General features: G+C 52.7%; 3 protein-coding genes across 3 annotated transcripts; 1 reads left to right on the forward strand and 2 right to left on the reverse strand.

Moving 5' to 3' along the window:
- VOLCADRAFT_97813 (uncharacterized protein) lies at positions 1-2437 on the reverse strand (the record flags this gene model as incomplete). The annotated part of the gene is made up of 6 exons (XM_002956783.1): positions 1-182; positions 299-591; positions 763-1045; positions 1301-1422; positions 1593-1749; positions 2272-2437. The coding sequence occupies 6 exons, from the start codon at positions 2435-2437 to the stop codon at positions 1-3; spliced, it is 1203 nt and encodes a 400-aa protein (XP_002956829.1).
- A 529-nt stretch (positions 2438-2966) lies between these two features.
- VOLCADRAFT_97814 (uncharacterized protein) lies at positions 2967-5084 on the forward strand (the record flags this gene model as incomplete). The annotated part of the gene is made up of 3 exons (XM_002956731.1): positions 2967-3253; positions 4080-4268; positions 4454-5084. The coding sequence occupies 3 exons, from the start codon at positions 2967-2969 to the stop codon at positions 5082-5084; spliced, it is 1107 nt and encodes a 368-aa protein (XP_002956777.1).
- Positions 5085-9715: 4631 nt separating this feature from the next.
- VOLCADRAFT_107390 (uncharacterized protein) lies at positions 9716-15517 on the reverse strand (the record flags this gene model as incomplete). The annotated part of the gene is made up of 11 exons (XM_002956784.1): positions 9716-10253; positions 10560-10901; positions 11380-11648; positions 11986-12060; positions 12285-12370; positions 12699-12903; positions 13461-13705; positions 13959-14051; positions 14435-14518; positions 14906-15174; positions 15451-15517. 11 exons carry the CDS (start codon positions 15515-15517, stop codon positions 10105-10107), a joined length of 1884 nt encoding a protein of 627 aa, XP_002956830.1. The 3' UTR covers positions 9716-10104.
- Between the last annotated feature and the right edge of the window lie 1380 nt (positions 15518-16897).

Below are 16897 nucleotides of genomic sequence, written 5' to 3' on the forward strand. Positions count from 1 at the left end.
TTATGCACCCATGGCCATAAACAGGCCGATTGGCACAACTGGAGAGGCGTGGCTGCCAAAGGCAGACAGCTTGTCAGTATAAGTCAGGTACAGGCTTTGGCGGTCCTTGAGGGTCAGCAGGCTGCTTGCACACTGGCTTGTCACGCCAGCCATGTTGGCCAGGGTGTCGATGGGGTAATTGCCTTCACGGTTGGGGTGGAGGAAGAAACCCGCCTCCAGGGAGAACCAGAGGTGCATGCCTGCCTCGGCATTTGAGGCAGTCTGGTGCGGGTCGCCCTGCTTGCGCCTTGCCTTGCACCTGTAGCTGCTGCCACACCACCCTGAGCTGTCCCGGCGGCCGCTGTGGTCACTGCTGCCCCAGTGTCTGACCATTTCTGCATGTAAAGTGCCTGGAGCCCACGCAGGTCCGACAGACTGGCGCCAGCACCCTCACTCCCACCCACAACAGAAAGGCTGGTTAGCATCTTGGATGCCACGTTCACCTTCATGGCGAGCTTCTGCATCATTGCATTCCTGTCCTGACCGTCCTTAGTGCTATGGTTGACCCCCTTCTTTTCTCCGTGTTGGTTCCCCTTGGCATGTGTCAGATTCCTGTGGTTTGGTGAGGGGAGGAGCTGGGCCTTATCCACTAGCACCTAGATCATCATGATTCCGGTCTGGCAGTTTGATCAGTTGTCTTCAGAAGGCCCTTCAGTTGGTCCCGTGCATGTGTGGTGGCTGGCCTCTGCATCCCCGCCATGCTCCATTCACCCAACCACTCACATGCGGACACTGCTCCAGAGATGCTGCAGCAGGTACTTCTGGTCGGGTGCCACCTGCCCAATGCCCGGAACGAGCCAGGGGGCCTTGCTCCTCTGGCAACCCTGCACAACCTGGCTGGTCAGCAGGTCTGTGTGGGCAGAGAGTGCGGCCTCATGTGCACCCACGGACACCAGGTCTAGCCACATCCACACCATCACCACCAACTCCCCGTCTGGTGTCGGTGCCCCAGAAAAGGGCAGGTCTCCATTGTACTCGGTAGTCAGGAGCATGTAGCAGATGAACCCTTTTGGGTGGTTGGCAGGAGAGATGCAGGGGAGGGGGGGTGGCACCACGGTGTGGCCAAGACATCATTTGGCCTCATTGGTGGAGCAGCGTACCAAGCAACAAGGCTCAGGGCCAGTGGGCCTATGGAGTCGAACGTTCAAGCGCCACCCCCCAAGGGGCTAAAGGGGAAAATGCGGTGTGTGGGCTCTTGGAACATGTAGAACATGTAAGTCGAATCTGACATTCAGCACCCAATAACAGGACACAGGCTCACTGGTGATCAGGTCTGTGTAGGCCAGCCCGTGCATGCTCCCAATTGGAAGCACCCCATTGTCCTCCTTGTCCAGCAGGTGAAGCTTCCTGTGCTGATGTCGTGTGGCCATAGGCCCTCGAAGCCTGGCGGGGTCCGGTTTGGCCATGCCCCAGCATTAGTCAGTGCTTGGCACAGACTTCCAGTTCTAGTCTTGAGCAGTACAAGCCAGGGTAGCTAGGGCCTGGAATCCAGTACAACCCAGCAAGTGTCACCCAAGTGGAAATTTACTAGGTGCACCAAAGTCCAAGCCAACAGGGTGGGGAACATACATTGACACTTCAGCTCCTTGAAGGCCTTGCAGTTTTCCTGCTCCATGATCCCACACACCACAGCACGGTCGGCTGTGGTAGCATTCGGGTTGAGCAGGGTCGCCAGGCTGGTGCTGACGTCCCGCCTGCCACCACTGCTGCCTGCGGTGGCAGACAAGGTGCCAGGGCCCACAGAAGCCGATGAGGCAGCCTGCCCTGAGTGGCCCCATAAAAGGCTGCAATCGAAGCGTGTGTTTGCAGCCCTGCAGCATCGAGGGTGGCACTGTCTGGACTGAATGACACAAGCGAGCAAGCTATGTATTTACAAGTACTCCCCCACCCTTCATGTGTCGATTGCTCGGTAATCCGCGAGGCCCCAATCTTCTGTGGTGATTCTGGCTGCTGATGACGCTGCACTCTGCCTGAAATTGACCAAATCAGGGCAGTGCTGTCCTCCTCATAGGATAGCATGCCACAGGGCAGGCTCCCCCTGAACCGCTTGACTGCAGCATTGACATCCTCGTGCGTGGAGAACTTCCTCAGAAAGCTTGTTCTCAATGCTGTCCCGGTAACATCAAAGAATGGAGGCGCTACCTGGACCTCACTGCCGTCTGTGTAGGGCATTGTTAACGAGACAACATCGCCTGCTGACCTGACGCCTGCAGCACCGGCCATGGAGCTCACCCTTTCCCTTGAAGTAATAAGTTGCATTCTGCTTCTTGAAAATGCTCGCTGATATCATGTTACCTCCCAGCTCAAAACTAAGCGGTATCACGTTTTGGCTCTGCTGATCATAGGATTCCCCTAAAGCACACCGGAGTTCAATACTTCCGGGAAAGTCTTGTTCCATTTTCCAGCTTATGGAACTATAGAGTTGCACTTGTCCAGGTCAAGACGGCGCGGAAGCTATTGGTCCGTCCTGTATCCTAGAGTCGTGGCTAGTGTAAACTGTATCAGGTATAACAATGGAATACAAGAACATAGAGAGCGAGGCAGGTCGTGATAAGACTTGGCTGATGACATGCAAGTATACAAGTACGGCGCCCATACTAGAATACCGCCAACTCGCCATCAGTACTATCCCTGCGAGGTTCGCGTGGATCTTCGTTTCTCTTCGCTGTTCAATCTGTTCTGTGTATCCCTGCTGGTCGCTTGTGGTGCGATCACTGCAGATGATTCGAACTCATCAGCTTCTTATCGGGACGGCAGAGCATCAGTATCAGCAGGTCGTCGATGGTCGTCGCAGGTCGTCGCAGTTCTGGGTCTGCCCCAGGGACTCGGTGATTAGAGGCCCGCTTGGACACAAGTATGTCTTGCCATGCAATGCCACCCTGGGGACTTCCCTCAAGTTGCCGGGTGACGGCGGTAAACTGGACTTCATGTTTATGAAGCTGAAGGTGTACTCCGTCTACTGTGTCCCTGAGGGAGCGGTTCCTGGTGGGTGGGTGAAAGCTACGGTGCCGAGCCTAAAAGATGTGTACGGGGGGAGCATCAAGGAAAGCCAGCTCTATTTCCTCCTGTCCTATGAGGGAAAGGAGCAGGAGTTGTGCAGACGGCTCCCCACCTTGTCTGCGGACGAGGTCGAGAAGAGCATGGTCGTTTTCAACCCTTTCGGGTGGTGGGGTCTTGCTCGACTCAGATGTGTTTATCACACCCGAGCCGTACGGTGAGTGGCCACCGCCCGTTGAAAGGGTTGAAAACTACCATGCTCTTCTCGACCTCGTCCGCAGATAAGGTGGGGAGCCGTCTGCACAACTCCTGCTCCTTTCCCTGATAGGACAGGAGGAAATAGAGCTGGCTTTCCTTGACACTCCCCCCGTACACATCTTTTAGGCTCGGCACCGTAGCTTTCACCCACCCACCAGGAACCGCTCCCTCAGGGACACAGTAGACGGAGTACACCTTCAGCTTCATAAACATGAAGTCCAGTTTACCGCCGTCACCCGGCAACTTGAGGGAAGTCCCCAGGGTGGCATTGCGCAGCAAGACATACTTGTGTCCAAGCGGGCCTCCAATCACCGAGTCCCTGGGGCAGACCCAGAACTGTGACGACCTGTGACGACCATCAACGACCTGCTGATACTGATGCTCTGCCGTCCCGATAAGAAGCTGATGAGTTCGAATCATCTGCAGTGATCACACCACAAGCGACCAGCAGGGATACACAGAACAGATTGAACAGCGAAGAGAAACGAAGATCCATGCGAACCTCGCAGGGATAGTACTGATGGCGAGCTGGCGGTATTCTAGTATGGGCGCCGTACTTGTATACTTGCATGTCATCAGAAGTCCACGAAAGCACGCTCGGGCGCCACATGATCGAAGTCTTTGGTGAGCCCGTGGAGACTGAGCACATATGCTACATGAACAACCTGCCGGTTGCTAGGGCAATGCGAGATGGCGCTGGCGAGACCATGTGGTGCTTGTCACGCCCCCATGATTCAAAGCAAGCTCCGGATAACATAACAACACTGCGTGCGCTGTTGTTGCAGGGCGTGTACTGATGCCGAGGCGCTGAATCCATCAAGGTGCGACCTGGTGGAGCGCCTCACGTCCTCGGTGCAGGCTTCAGTACCGGAGGTGTTTGGGAGTGACACCTTCACCGACAGCGGTGGCGTTGGTGCCCATCACGTGTACCACGGCAGCTGCCAGCTGGCTTGCGACATGCTGGTGGGCAGCAGGTGGGTCCGTTCCGGATCTATCAATGACTACAAGTAGTATTAAGGCTTGTCTACCTTCACCTCACAAACTGCTCAACCGCAACTAACAATATTGATACTGCACACCTGTTGCAAACAAGGTCGGACTTCACCACGCCGATCTGTAACTAACGCCTGGTGTCAAAACCGTGATGCCCCTGCTGCAGGCACTCCCGCTCCTGCTCCCATGAGGATTACCCGCTCCAGGCCCCAAGCGTTATCATTGTAGCATGGGGGCGGAAAATAGTGTGGGTTGCACCGGGGTCGTTTTCCCAGCTGCTCTGCAGCCCTGCCTGCTCCATGAGGCAAGGGAAGCTGCTGCTGGACTCAATGTACAACATCACACCCTCATCCTTGGAGGACCTCGTGAAAGAGTTTGGGGGGGCCATCTATGAGTTAGGCCCTGGTGATGGCACCGTTGTCCCGCCTGGATGTGTCCATGCAGCCTATAACACTGAGCCATGCTTGTCCATTAACGTTAACTGGATGTTCTGCAGCCAGGACCAGTGGGCTGCATGCTTAACCGCGACCAGCCTGACGTGCCTGCAAACACGCAAGTATGGCTTCAGGGCCCTGGCCAGGGAAAGGCTACCGCAAGGCTCTGACACTGACATCGAGGCGCTTGCTGCAGACCTGGAGCAGAAGGTGAAGTCCGTGGCAGGAAGCACCGATTCGGTCCTGGGATGCCACCACTTCGACCGGGGCTTCACGTCCTGGATAGGAGACCGGCTGGCCTCACACATGTCCATCGTGGCTGCACAAAAGGTGTGGGGGAGGGGCTTGGGCTGGGGGGCGTAGGAGGGATGCAAGCGTGAGTGTTGGGGTGGGGGGCCTATCTGGGGATATAAGTTGAGATGCGCCTGATCATGCCCCCCTGAATACAGGCGGGGTCCCCATTGCCCTCGAGTGACTGGCCCATTTGGCACGGCCCCCGTATTCTGTACCCTACTGCTTGTAGAGCGGTTAAATGGTTGCCTCTTCAAGGGTTGTGATGGTGGTTGCCCTCCTCCGGGGAGACGTTCCTGGCCTGGACGGTCTCCTCGTGACAGGGGCCAGTGCCAAATGGCGGGGGTCAGTGCAAAGAAGCGGACCTATGGAAGCTGACAGCGTACCTGGTGCAGATGTATGCATGCACTATATACAGCTCGGCCGTTGCATTGACCAACCGATGCTAGATGGGTGTTTCAGTACTAAGACTGGGGTAGAGGCTGACAGGTGAAGGCACTGCGAAAAGTGGAAGGGGGTCGTTGATTTGGGCTTGCATCCTCTGCATGTGGATCATGACACCTAAAATGGTGTGTGCACATAACACGGGACAACCGCCGTTGATAATAATGCAGATTGACTTTGAGAAGGCCTTTGATAGGGTGCCTCGTGAACACCTGTGGCTTCGGTTGCAGGAGAGGGGGATTAGCGGCCCCATGCTAGGTGCTCTGAGAAAAGCGTACGAGAAGGTGTCCATGGTGATGAAGGTAAATGAGAAAGTGGGGGGGGAGTTTGAGTCTCAGCAAGGAGTGAAGCAAGAGACGTCAACAGTTACGGCTATCAGGCCAGGTAGTACCTGCCAAAGATAGCGCTCGCTATCTGGGCTTGGTATATGGGCCAGAACGGCCTTTTAGTGCGTGCCGTCAGCAGTTATGCCATGCAGGTCGGTCCGCTATGTTTTCCTTAAGTGCAAAGTTGGACAAAATGAAGCTGTTTGCCCCCGATGTACTAATGCGGTGTTTTGCAACCCAAGTCCGAGCAATTCTGTTGTATGGCTGCCAGGCGTGGGGCCCTTTTGCGCTGGCAGAGGTCGTGGACAGGGTGGGAAGACAGCGGGATAAAGCCAACCTTGCGGAGGGCATGTTTGAAGCCTGTTTGAAGGATAGCGCAGTCCAGCTGCAGATTTTATTCATGAGGCAGGTAGTGGGGACGGCACGGCCATCCCACAGGCTGTTGTACGCGGAGCTGGCTGAACTCCCCTTACAATATTACATGGTGAAGCAGATCCTCCGTTTCTGGAACCGCCTTCAAAAGCAAGTGGGATCCATTGCTCATGCCGTTTTACGGCAGGAGATAACCGATGCCCTGACCAACCCAGAATGGGAGGGTTGGGGAATCTCAATGTTACAACTGTTTTCCTTCTTGGCGTGCAACATTTGGAGTGGAATACCGCAAGAAGTCGTGGGGGTAAAGGAGCGTGTTGACTGGTTGTTGAGTACTCTACCCATCAGAAGGGAAGCAACCGGGAGTGCAAATGGCGAAGTATAAGCACTGGATGGGGCTGCCCTTTTCGGGAGCCGCAGCCGTCATGTGGCCAACACATGCTAAGGTTTTCATTCCTCGTTTAGCACATTGTAAGGTAATGCAGTTCCGTTTATGTTGCTGGGCTTTGGAGGCAAACAGAGCATGAAGGGGCAAGTACCACGTCCCCAGGGGGCAGCGGTTTTGCCACTGTTGTGGTACTAATAGCCGAATCGAGGATGAAAAACACGTGTTATTGGAATGCCCAGCCTATAATGATATTCGTGCTGAAGAGGGATTCGATCATCAACAGAGCATGTTGGAGGCCATGCAATGGGAACCAGTACGTCTGGCGAGGATATTGGAACGTATGTGGGCTCACCGAAACTCAATTACCCCCTTTAGACGCTAGTCTGGGCTGATGTGCGGTGTTTTCCTTTCCTCCGTGGCTTTTAGGTGTTGTAGTATTACCCTTGGGCCCTCGGCTCATATGGGTAGTCTTACAGGTATGGGGTCACACACCCCCAACCATGTAACACACACACACACACACATAACACGTCTTCGTCGCAATTAAGCCCGTGAAATTTTACGGGTGCTGTGCATTACGGCTTGGGGGATTACGGGTCAAGACCTTGTGATTACGGGTAATGTAACCTGTGGATGACTTCCAGCACGGGCAACCAACAAAATGTCACCTATGTTCTTCCTTATAAAAGGAATGCTTTGGCAACTTAAAAATAAGCATGTTTACTATTGACCGGTAATTATATGTGAAGACCACGTGATTACGGGTAAACATGAATTTACGGGTGAAAACCTTCCCCAGAGTGGAGGTGTAAGCTTTGCATAAGTATAATCGACGATCAAGAGGGTTTCATCACGGAATCCCCATGATCCCCTGGGCACATAGGTGCTTCACGTCCTTGGTGAGTTCAGGCAGCAATGCGTCCCACTGGTCATCAGTGAAGATGCAACGGCCATGCCTGTCCTCCTAGATATCGTCAAGTGGGACGGCAAAAACCTTGTGTATGGTCTCAGTGGCGGCGTGTTGCTGTTACCAGTGCGGAGGACCTTATCACGAAGATTAACGAGCATGGTTTTTCGGCAAGTCATTCTCCGAGTACATGGCTGTGTCAGCAGCACCGCATGGCCTGTACATGGCAGTGAATCGACGCGACGGTAGCTCCACTACAGGGCTGCACAATCGCTCACGTCGGCGGTGGTACATCTGGCTTAACACAGAAGCGCCAGCCACACCAACAAAAGGTCGAAGAATGGGTGCTGGCCGAAGTGCTGGCCGCTGTGGACGCGGCCATTGGACTTGGGCAGCACCTATCGAAGTCCGGGCATCGAATCGAAAGCACCCGAAAGAAGACCTCCTTATACTGAATGAATGGGGTGTTACACTGTTCTGGGCCACACCACAGTGCAGGGCATGCCCTGCGCAGGGCGCGTGTTTACATCTCTTAGGGTTTTAGGGTTTCAGTCCATATTCAGTATGACTATACGGGTTGGTCAGTTCCCTGCCACGCACTAACAAAGTCATTATAGTGGAAGAGCTTCTGGGACTGCTGTCTAGGTGTATGGCGGCGGGGAAATCAACAGCGACAACAATTGTACAGCTTCCCCTTTAGGGGAGCTGCAGGACTATTTAAAGTGTCCTTGTTAGCACCCACCATCAATACTCTCTGCCGGCCGTTGCTGGGTACCTGTTAAGTCTTGAAGCAGGAGAGTATGGGGGCCACCACCTTGGCTACCGGGGTACCGGTAGGCCCCAAGTAAGCGGTGCGAACCAGTGTTATATCACGACTTTTCAGATAAGAACCGATCGGTTGATGCAGATCCCGTGATATACCCAGGATACGACAACCAGAGGGCTGCAGCAGGCCTGTGGGAGGACTGATGAAGATGACTCGACAGACACCCATTTCCGCACGCTTTCCTACTCCACCTGCAGCCTGCAGGTCGCCTGCGTATGGCCTGGGGCTTTATCTGAATAAAGCTGGGACCTGCGTCCCTGGTTCGTCTGTTCAACCGAGCGAGGTCATGTTTGAATGAATTACAGATAACGTAATCTATACGCCCCCCAGTCGTACTGGGGGACTCACCCGCGTGAGGCCCACGTGGGTTCTACAACTGCTATTTGTTCACTTATCTCAATCGGTATCTTTCAACATCACCATTCTGTGGTGATACTACACAAGACTTGAACGTCAGTTTCCCTTAAGAGGTCAACGCCAGTTACAGCAAGTCATCAGCTGACTGCAGTCCCTTCACACCCAGCCAAGGGCTCAGGCTGGCACCATAGGTCCGAAATTCATCAGAGACCGACAAGATAAGATCAGCATTGTCAGGGAAAGGAGACCGCGATAGAAAGCATGCGAGGAATGAAAAGCAGGCCTGCATGTGTGTTAATTCCATGCACACAGCTAAGAATGAAGATCCACACATACCAACGCGCACCCTTCAGCGACCCGTGAAGTAAAATCGGGAACGGTAAGGTTGCGCCACGAAAGTGCAGCAGGGAAACGATTCTATATACATCTTACAGCGACGTTCGCTCGAGGATATAGCGCTTGTCCGCAGTGGTTCAACACAGGAAAAATGTGGGTTGCTTGGTAAGAAAGCAACGGTGCAAACAAAAGCACCTAACCGTTGAGAGCCGAGTTGAATCGCGCTGTACATCATAAAACCCCCGCTCGTATATCCGTCTATATCCTCTAGCGCTAAGCCGTGAACACCGGCGGCAATTTTTCCCAGTATGGAATGAGACGTGCGTCCGGAAGACGCTCGGACTCAAAAACGGCCGAAGCCCGTTCATCCTCGTCCCTGCCTGCTTGACCCGTTCAGACATGCAAACGCGAAAATGTACACAAAACAGACTATCCGACCACGCGTTTACTACACAACAAACCAACCCTAAACATCTTCATATACTAAATAAATTGCTCGATTAGCGTTGCAGTTACACACGCATGTCGGTCGAAGGAGCCCTTCCATACCGGCAGCCAGTAGTCGTTACGCACATGCCATCAGCATCACCACAAACCTTTACAGCATTTATTTCCCCACATGTTCCGCCACACTCTTCCAAAAAAGGACGCATACCCGCGATCGCTGCCCCTAACAATTAATATTATTTCCGCCACGGTTCGATTATGCAGGAGGATTAATTGCGACATGCACCAGCAGCAGGCTAGTACCCATGCCCACGGACGCCACCCACTAGCTAAGACAAACTCAACATCCGGATTTAATTATCGACTAATGGCAGCAAATTAACCCAAAGGGCAACAGGCTGCGAGGGTCACGCACATGACATCAATCACTAGGGCCGATCGGTCTCATTAATCCATAGCATGAATTTTTCATACCTGCTGCCATGATACATATACTTATTGCCAGTTCGCCCGGCCGACTGAGCCTCACGTGATGCATGAATTGGAGTATTAAAATCACTCGCATGAAGCCGAATTAATTTCGCTCCCCGGTGCCGCAGTACACTGGTACGCACGGCAACCGTAGCCAACTGCAAGTCGTTCCTCTTCACTCTCGCAGCGAAAGGGAAGCTGGCGGAGCCATGGCATACTCAGCTGCTCAGCGCTCGGCGGCCGGCATTACCGTTGCTAGTGGCAGCCGCAGAAACGCCAGGAAGCACGCGAGTCTTCATAGTCTTGCTACAGTCACGGGAGCAGGTGCCAGTCGTCTCCCCGCGGCTGCTGCTGCAAATACCGTCTCCTGCAAGAATGTGCGCGTGAAAGAAGAGGATGGCGGAACGGAACGCAGTCAGACAGCAGCGAGTCAAAGATGGCTTATTAATCTGTAGACACGTCCAAACATTTTCGCAGGGCCCGGGATTTCCATCCTTTGATAGTTATTTCTAAAACTCACACCTGGTTCACATGCATGCGGTGTACTGCACTGTGTCGTAAATGAAAGCAGGATGGCTAATGTCCCAAGACTGTGGAAATCCGTTTGTTAGTTGGGTCCGTACATGTCTGTACATGTTGATCCGTTCGCTTACCCGTAAGATACCGTACTTACCGCAGAACAGCGGATCTGAACAGCCACCGCAGTCCAGGGAGCAGGTTCCACACGATTCAGTGTAACCTTTCCTGGCGCTGGTGCACTTGCCATCACCGCAATAGGTACTGCTGCAAGAACCGCAATCCGTGCAGCCACTGGTGCCGCTGGCGCACTTCTCGCCCAGCGCCGGCTCGCAAATGCCATTCCGGTTGCAAGTGGAGCAGACGCCACAGTCGCCTGGGCAGCTGGCGCAGGTCTCTCCGTCCGCAGCATTACACACGCCGTCCCCGCAGCATGTCAAAGTACCGTTGCTGAGGCGCGTACCGCAGTCCGCCTGGCATGTAAGGCAGGTCTCACCGCCTGCGAGTGTGTGGAAATTGCGGCCAGGAGTATACGACAGCACAAATGTCAACGCCCACGTCACACCAGTCACGCACTACTGTAGTAAGCCAGCCAGCCAGCCTGATAGCCAGCCAGCCAGCCAGTCAGCCCGATAGCCATCCAGCCAGCCCGATAGCCAGCCAGCCAGCCAGCCAGCCCGATAGCCAGCCAGCTAGCTAGCCAGCTAGCCAGCCCGATAGCCAGCCAGCCAGCCAGCCAGCCCGATAGCCAGCCAGCTAGCTAGCCAGCTAGCCAGCCCGATAGCCAGCCAGCCAGCCAGCCAGCCTGATAGCCAGCCAGCCAGCCAGCCAGCCCGATAGCCAGCCAGCCAGCCAGCCAGCCCGATAGCTAGCCACCCAGCCAGCCAGCTAGCTAGCCAGCTAGCAAGCCCGATAGCCAGCCAGCCAGCCAGCTGTTCTTCCTCTGCACACATAGCCGCGAAAAGCAACCTGCCTACCTGAGCAAAATCCGTCTCCACACACAACGCACGCTCCGCAATCCGCAGCACACGAGGAGCACGTCTCGCCCGTAGAGCAGGTTCCATCACCGCACACAACCGGGGCAGGCGGCGGAGGCGATGGGGGCACAGAGGAGGGTGCCCAACGGAGGCCGATGATGTTGTCCCCAGATCCCGACATGAAGCCGACATTCGCACTGTAAGAGATGCGGAAGAAGCCATTATCGCCCCAACCGGTGCCCCAGCTGTTCTTGGCAATCCAGTACGACCTGCACAGTGGGAAACATTGACACGCGCATGTAGGGGTTTTGTGGCGGAAGCTGGGTTGGGGGTTTTAGTGTCTTCAGGTTTCAAGATTTTTAGGTATGAGACACACTCAAAATGCAGACAGCTACTGTTGATGCCATAACATGGGTTACCATTAGGTCATAGCATCACGTACCAGTGATAAAGCACGGAACCACTCATGGTCACGCGCCAACATGCTTCGATTCCCATCGTGCGATGTACGATGATTCATTACGGTACTGCTCAATGCAAATCGAAATTATTGGTATGTGCCTTCAACAAGAAAAATAACCTTTCCTAAATTTTACTCATCCTTACCCTGTGTCGTTGTAGCCGATGGTCACAACCTGGTGGTAACCAGCCAGAGGGCTCACACCGTCCCAGACGTACGGCCTGTATGTAGACATCAAGTGTGCATGCGTACAACACACGCCGCAAGGAGCCAAACGCAAAAAGAAGTTAGCAGCTAGGCACCCCGCATTCAGGCACTTTCTGATTACTACCGTACACACAAAAAACTAAGATAATCCTAGTATACGACGACCATGTTTATCGATGATAGAAGAAACCTACAGACGGAAATCAACCCGCTGTGAATTTGTGCAGCATAAACCTACGTTAAGGTGGCAGACCAGTAGAAGAAGTCGTTGTACACAGCAAAGTACGTCATGACAGCGCCACTCGTACGGATGTGATCCTTTGCCTGCGCAATAGATTAATAGACAGCAGCATCAGGCAGCACTGCCGTGAAGGGCTTTCTTCCCCACTGCATCACGCTCCCTGCTTGGATGGCTTCTAAGTTTGCACAGCAGGGAAAAGCTTGATCCAGTGTTTGATCCAATACCTGATCCGAACGAGGTCAATGGTGGGTACCATGGCCATATAAGCGGATTCGATCAAGCGAACCATTGCACAGCAGGAGGAAAGCGGCATGCATGCATCTACACGACTACAACGAAACGCGCATTTTTACAGCAAGAATTACTTAGGGTTCATGCGTGTTGGCGTGCGGCGCCCAAAGCACCACTCACCATGCTAATGTCTAGGTAGACAAAGCGGGAAAAGTTGCCCCCAGCGCGCTGCTCAGGAGGCGACATCAATGTGCAACTGGGCGATTGAATGTAAGGATAGTTTTTCTCGTATGGCATATTTTTCTTAACGATGACGTCGGCAGCCTGGTTGGCATACCAGCCCGTGGAGCAAGAGGGGGTGTACAAGCCGTTGCAGAAAAACAGCCTGCAATGCATATGACGTCGACGGCAATGGCGAAACATCAGAAGGAACAAAGTGTTCGATTGCCAGGGTAGCTGTATTAGCACAGTGCAGTCATGATTTGCTCCAATAGTCATCACGTTGTCATCAGACCATCTGACCATGACACGAAGTTAGTATACCGCCGGCGGCCCTAGCCTGGCGTGTCTTTATTATTCAACGAGAAATTCGGATTTTTTCCTTATGCCCGGACCATTTGAGATCCAATAACACGATAGTGGGCCTACCAAGTGAAACTGTAGTAGCCGTCGTACGGTACGGCACACACATCATCTGTAAATACACGCTGAAGCGCTCTGCCTCTTGAGGTAGGGGCCTTTTGAGCGGCTAGCTGCTACAGAAACAATTGTTTTGCAATCTATCCATCCATCTATCTACCTACCTATCCACCAGTCTATCTATCTATCTATCTACCTACGCCACGCCAAAGGTTCACACATTATGTGGTGCAAAGCATGCATGCGTGCCACGCCATGTACTACTGCCCTCCCCCCGGGTCCTGAGACTTTAACGCCACTTACCACTGCTCAGAGAAATCATATGTGTTCACCAAAGTGTTGTTCCCGGTAGCGACAGCAGCCTCTGCTGCAGCAGTTGCAGCGAAGGCGACGCACGAGCCACAGCCGCCCTGATCCTTGACAGAGCTAATATAGTTATATGACGTGTCGTTGGCTGTCCGGGAATCCCAAACAGGATATGTCAGGGCTGCCAAAACGTCGTTGTATGTGTAGTTTCCACCCGTGCTGCTCGACTGGGCGAGGGGTACCTAAAACCACAGGGCGAGGGGAACCTGAATAATCAGCCGTGCAGTGGCAATAAACACGATACCCATCATGCGGACCAAAATATAGCCTTGTCCTCGGACTTAATTGCTCAAAAAGACACGAAAGATCACGAAACATTCCCTGGCCAGGAAACGTGCCGTTTCTGTGCCCATACAGGAGAGCAGCAATCCAAACGAAACGGGACTTAAATGGCTCATCACTGCTACCCGGCGACTATGCCATACGTTTACGTACTTTGGCATCTTTGAAGGCCTGGAGCACTGTTGCCTTCGGCAAAGTTTTTGCCGTGCGTGGGTTCAGGCCCTTCGCAGCCAGCGACGCAGCCACCTGCAGTATTTGCCGTTCATACAGGACACCAGTACTTAGTAGTTCAGATAGTGTTAGGAAAACGCAGGAGAACCTGGAAACCACGGACGTGTCTCAACGACATCAACGCTTATCTATCGATCTTGCAGTTGATATATAAAGGGCTTCAGGCGATACATACTATAGCCACCCTAAGATGATGGTGGATCTTTGCCATCGTGGGATGGAAACCCGTTATTCAATGCAGCATGTGCGTGGTCCATGTTCACTCCCAAACGTGGAAGCCATCCTGCGATAATAATGTGTTTTAAAGCTGTGGACAGAGCTATTCGACCGAATATTAACCATCCCTCTAAGTACGGTGTCCGACCGTCGTCGAATAAAGCGCGGAACCAGCGGCGCACCTTTGACGTGACAGTTTTGAGGGTCTGCATTTCCACAAATTTCTTAGCACCCGCCTCGCGCATCGTATTTGCGTTCACGCCGTCCTGAAGGGTCAAGATGCGTCATCATGTAAACCGCATTTGGGAGTACCAGCCGCCGCCGCGGCGTTGTTAGCTCGAATTTCGAGAGGGTTTACATATCATAACCGCGATGGTCGACATTTTTTTAGCGTGCACGAGAACGTCACCTCCAAGCATATGCGTATTTATCGCGCGCATCAGGTTTTTTTCACAAAAGGTCAGTGAAGTCAGGGTGTACAGGCCGTACCCTACACATGTTTAGCTTATATCCAAGGATAGACAGGTGCGTGATCTTCCGACTTCGGGTTGCTCCAACAGAAACAGGTTTGGATTAACGCATATCGGCAAATAATCGCACCATCTGGAACTTATATACATTCTGGAACTTATATACAAACGTAAAAAGCTCACCGGCAAAACCAGCCCAGTCAGCGTACGGCGTGCAACATATATTCCATCGCAGTCGGACACATCCGCAGCACTGGGGTCCAAAACGGAGAAGATCGGCGCCATTGGAACGATCTTGAGGGCTCCTGTGGTGTCAAATGCGTTGCAGGCCGGCGTGCTGCTGCAGGAAGCCGCGATGTCCACAGGGTTCTTTGCTGACACCGTCTTAATAGTATATGCGCCCGAAACTTCTTGAAGTCGGTAAAACGCGTAACCACCGACATTGGGGCATGCTGAAAGGAAGGGATTAACAGAAAGGGGAAATTTCAAGCCATGACGTCTTGGTCCAAAAAAATTCATACGAAAAATGTAATTACAGCATATCAAAGCGATTTGCTGCTGAAGTTAAGCTTCAAGCTCCGTTGCGTACAGGTGCGCGGCCGTTTTTCACACCAGCTAAACTTGCGGATGTATGACTGGCACACACTCAGGCAATCAAAACAAACATAATGTAATGATTTTTGGTTGTTAACATCGCGGGTCGTCGATCCGCTCTTGAGCGCACTTACCCTGCTGCTGCGCTGCTGCCAAACGGAAGACGCAAAATATAGCGAGAATTAAAGCCGCTCGCTTCATTGTTCGTGACTTGATTTGTCGCCTTGTTCTATAAAACGAATGTCAGAGCAATGGGATAACATGCTCAACTCTTGTAACGTGCCGCCGGTATAGGTGCAGGTTTAGCTTTTGCTAGGAAAGCAATCGCAAGTAAGCTCTCCAGATGCAGAAGGACCGATAGACTCACCCGAATCGTATAATAAAAAGCGGATTACAAGGCAAATAGGAAGCTCTATGTTACTGAAGAGGCGAACTCTTGGACGATGTTTCAGAAATGAATCCCAAATACAAATTGTTATAAGGCCAAACGGTCTTCAATGAATAGATGTAGTATGAACGCATAATGCAGGCTCATGGCTTTTATAATCCATGGCAGCGGCCCCATGATGTACGGCATTTGTATTGCCATGTTCCGTCAACCCTAACCTGCCAGCTTCAGTTTAAAGCACACTGCGGCTTGCCTGCATCAGACATGAAGCGTGATTGTATATTTCAGGCCCTTTTTAAATCTTCTTATTGTTATTTTTGTTGGGCGAAGAGGACGGTTTCACTCTTTGTACTGCCGTACATGAGCCCGCGCGCAGGTTCGTCGGTCTTCCTTCATGTATTACAGCAGCTCAATAACCTTACGATGACCTGCTATCAGCCACTTCCTGAATGGTGCAGCTAAACTCTGTTTGTCTGACCCTGGGACGTTTGGTAGCCAGCAGGTAGGTCGCGCGTGCCTGGAAGATGCCTTTGCTAAAAGTACTCGGAAATCTACGAAATTTCCATGACAACGGAAAACTTATCCTCCTCATTCCACTGTTTATTTTGTAATAACTCGCTGGGTGTTATGCAAGGTACGTAGTGGTACGTAGTATACTTTTCCTCATTCATCACGTAGAATCACGTCATTGTGGTACTGCCTTATCACGCGATTTATTAGTCAAGGCGAAACGCGGCTAGAAGCCTGCAACTTACTGAGCGAGGTAAACGCGACTTCTGGGGCTTGCTGATGCAGCTTCAGAGATCCAGAAGTTGAATTTACTGCAAGCGCAAGACCTTCGGGGCGAAGTCGTACGTTCGAATTATAAAAAACTGTTGGGCCTTTAGGATTGTCCATCCATCGCTTCGCTCCTCCTTTAGCGAAGCCTGCTACGCTGATTAGATTCGATCGAGATTTGGGATCCTGATGCCTGAAGATGCCAGTCGGTACAACCGAATGGGAGAAGCCGTAAAATGATGCCCTTGCACGGATAGATGTTGTTGAGAATGTTCGACATACGAAAGCGCGATTGGGCATGTATTAGAACGAGCGACGGAATTTCCAAAAGCCGACTGCTATCTGTCGGCTTTCAGCAAGCTGACACGCACAAGCAGGCCCTGACTTTGGGGACACTACCAAAATGAAAACCGCGG

The sequence above is a fragment of the Volvox carteri genome, assembly GCF_000143455.1.
Source record: "Volvox carteri f. nagariensis unplaced genomic scaffold VOLCAscaffold_65, whole genome shotgun sequence".
NCBI classification, from domain to species: domain Eukaryota; kingdom Viridiplantae; phylum Chlorophyta; class Chlorophyceae; order Chlamydomonadales; family Volvocaceae; genus Volvox; species Volvox carteri.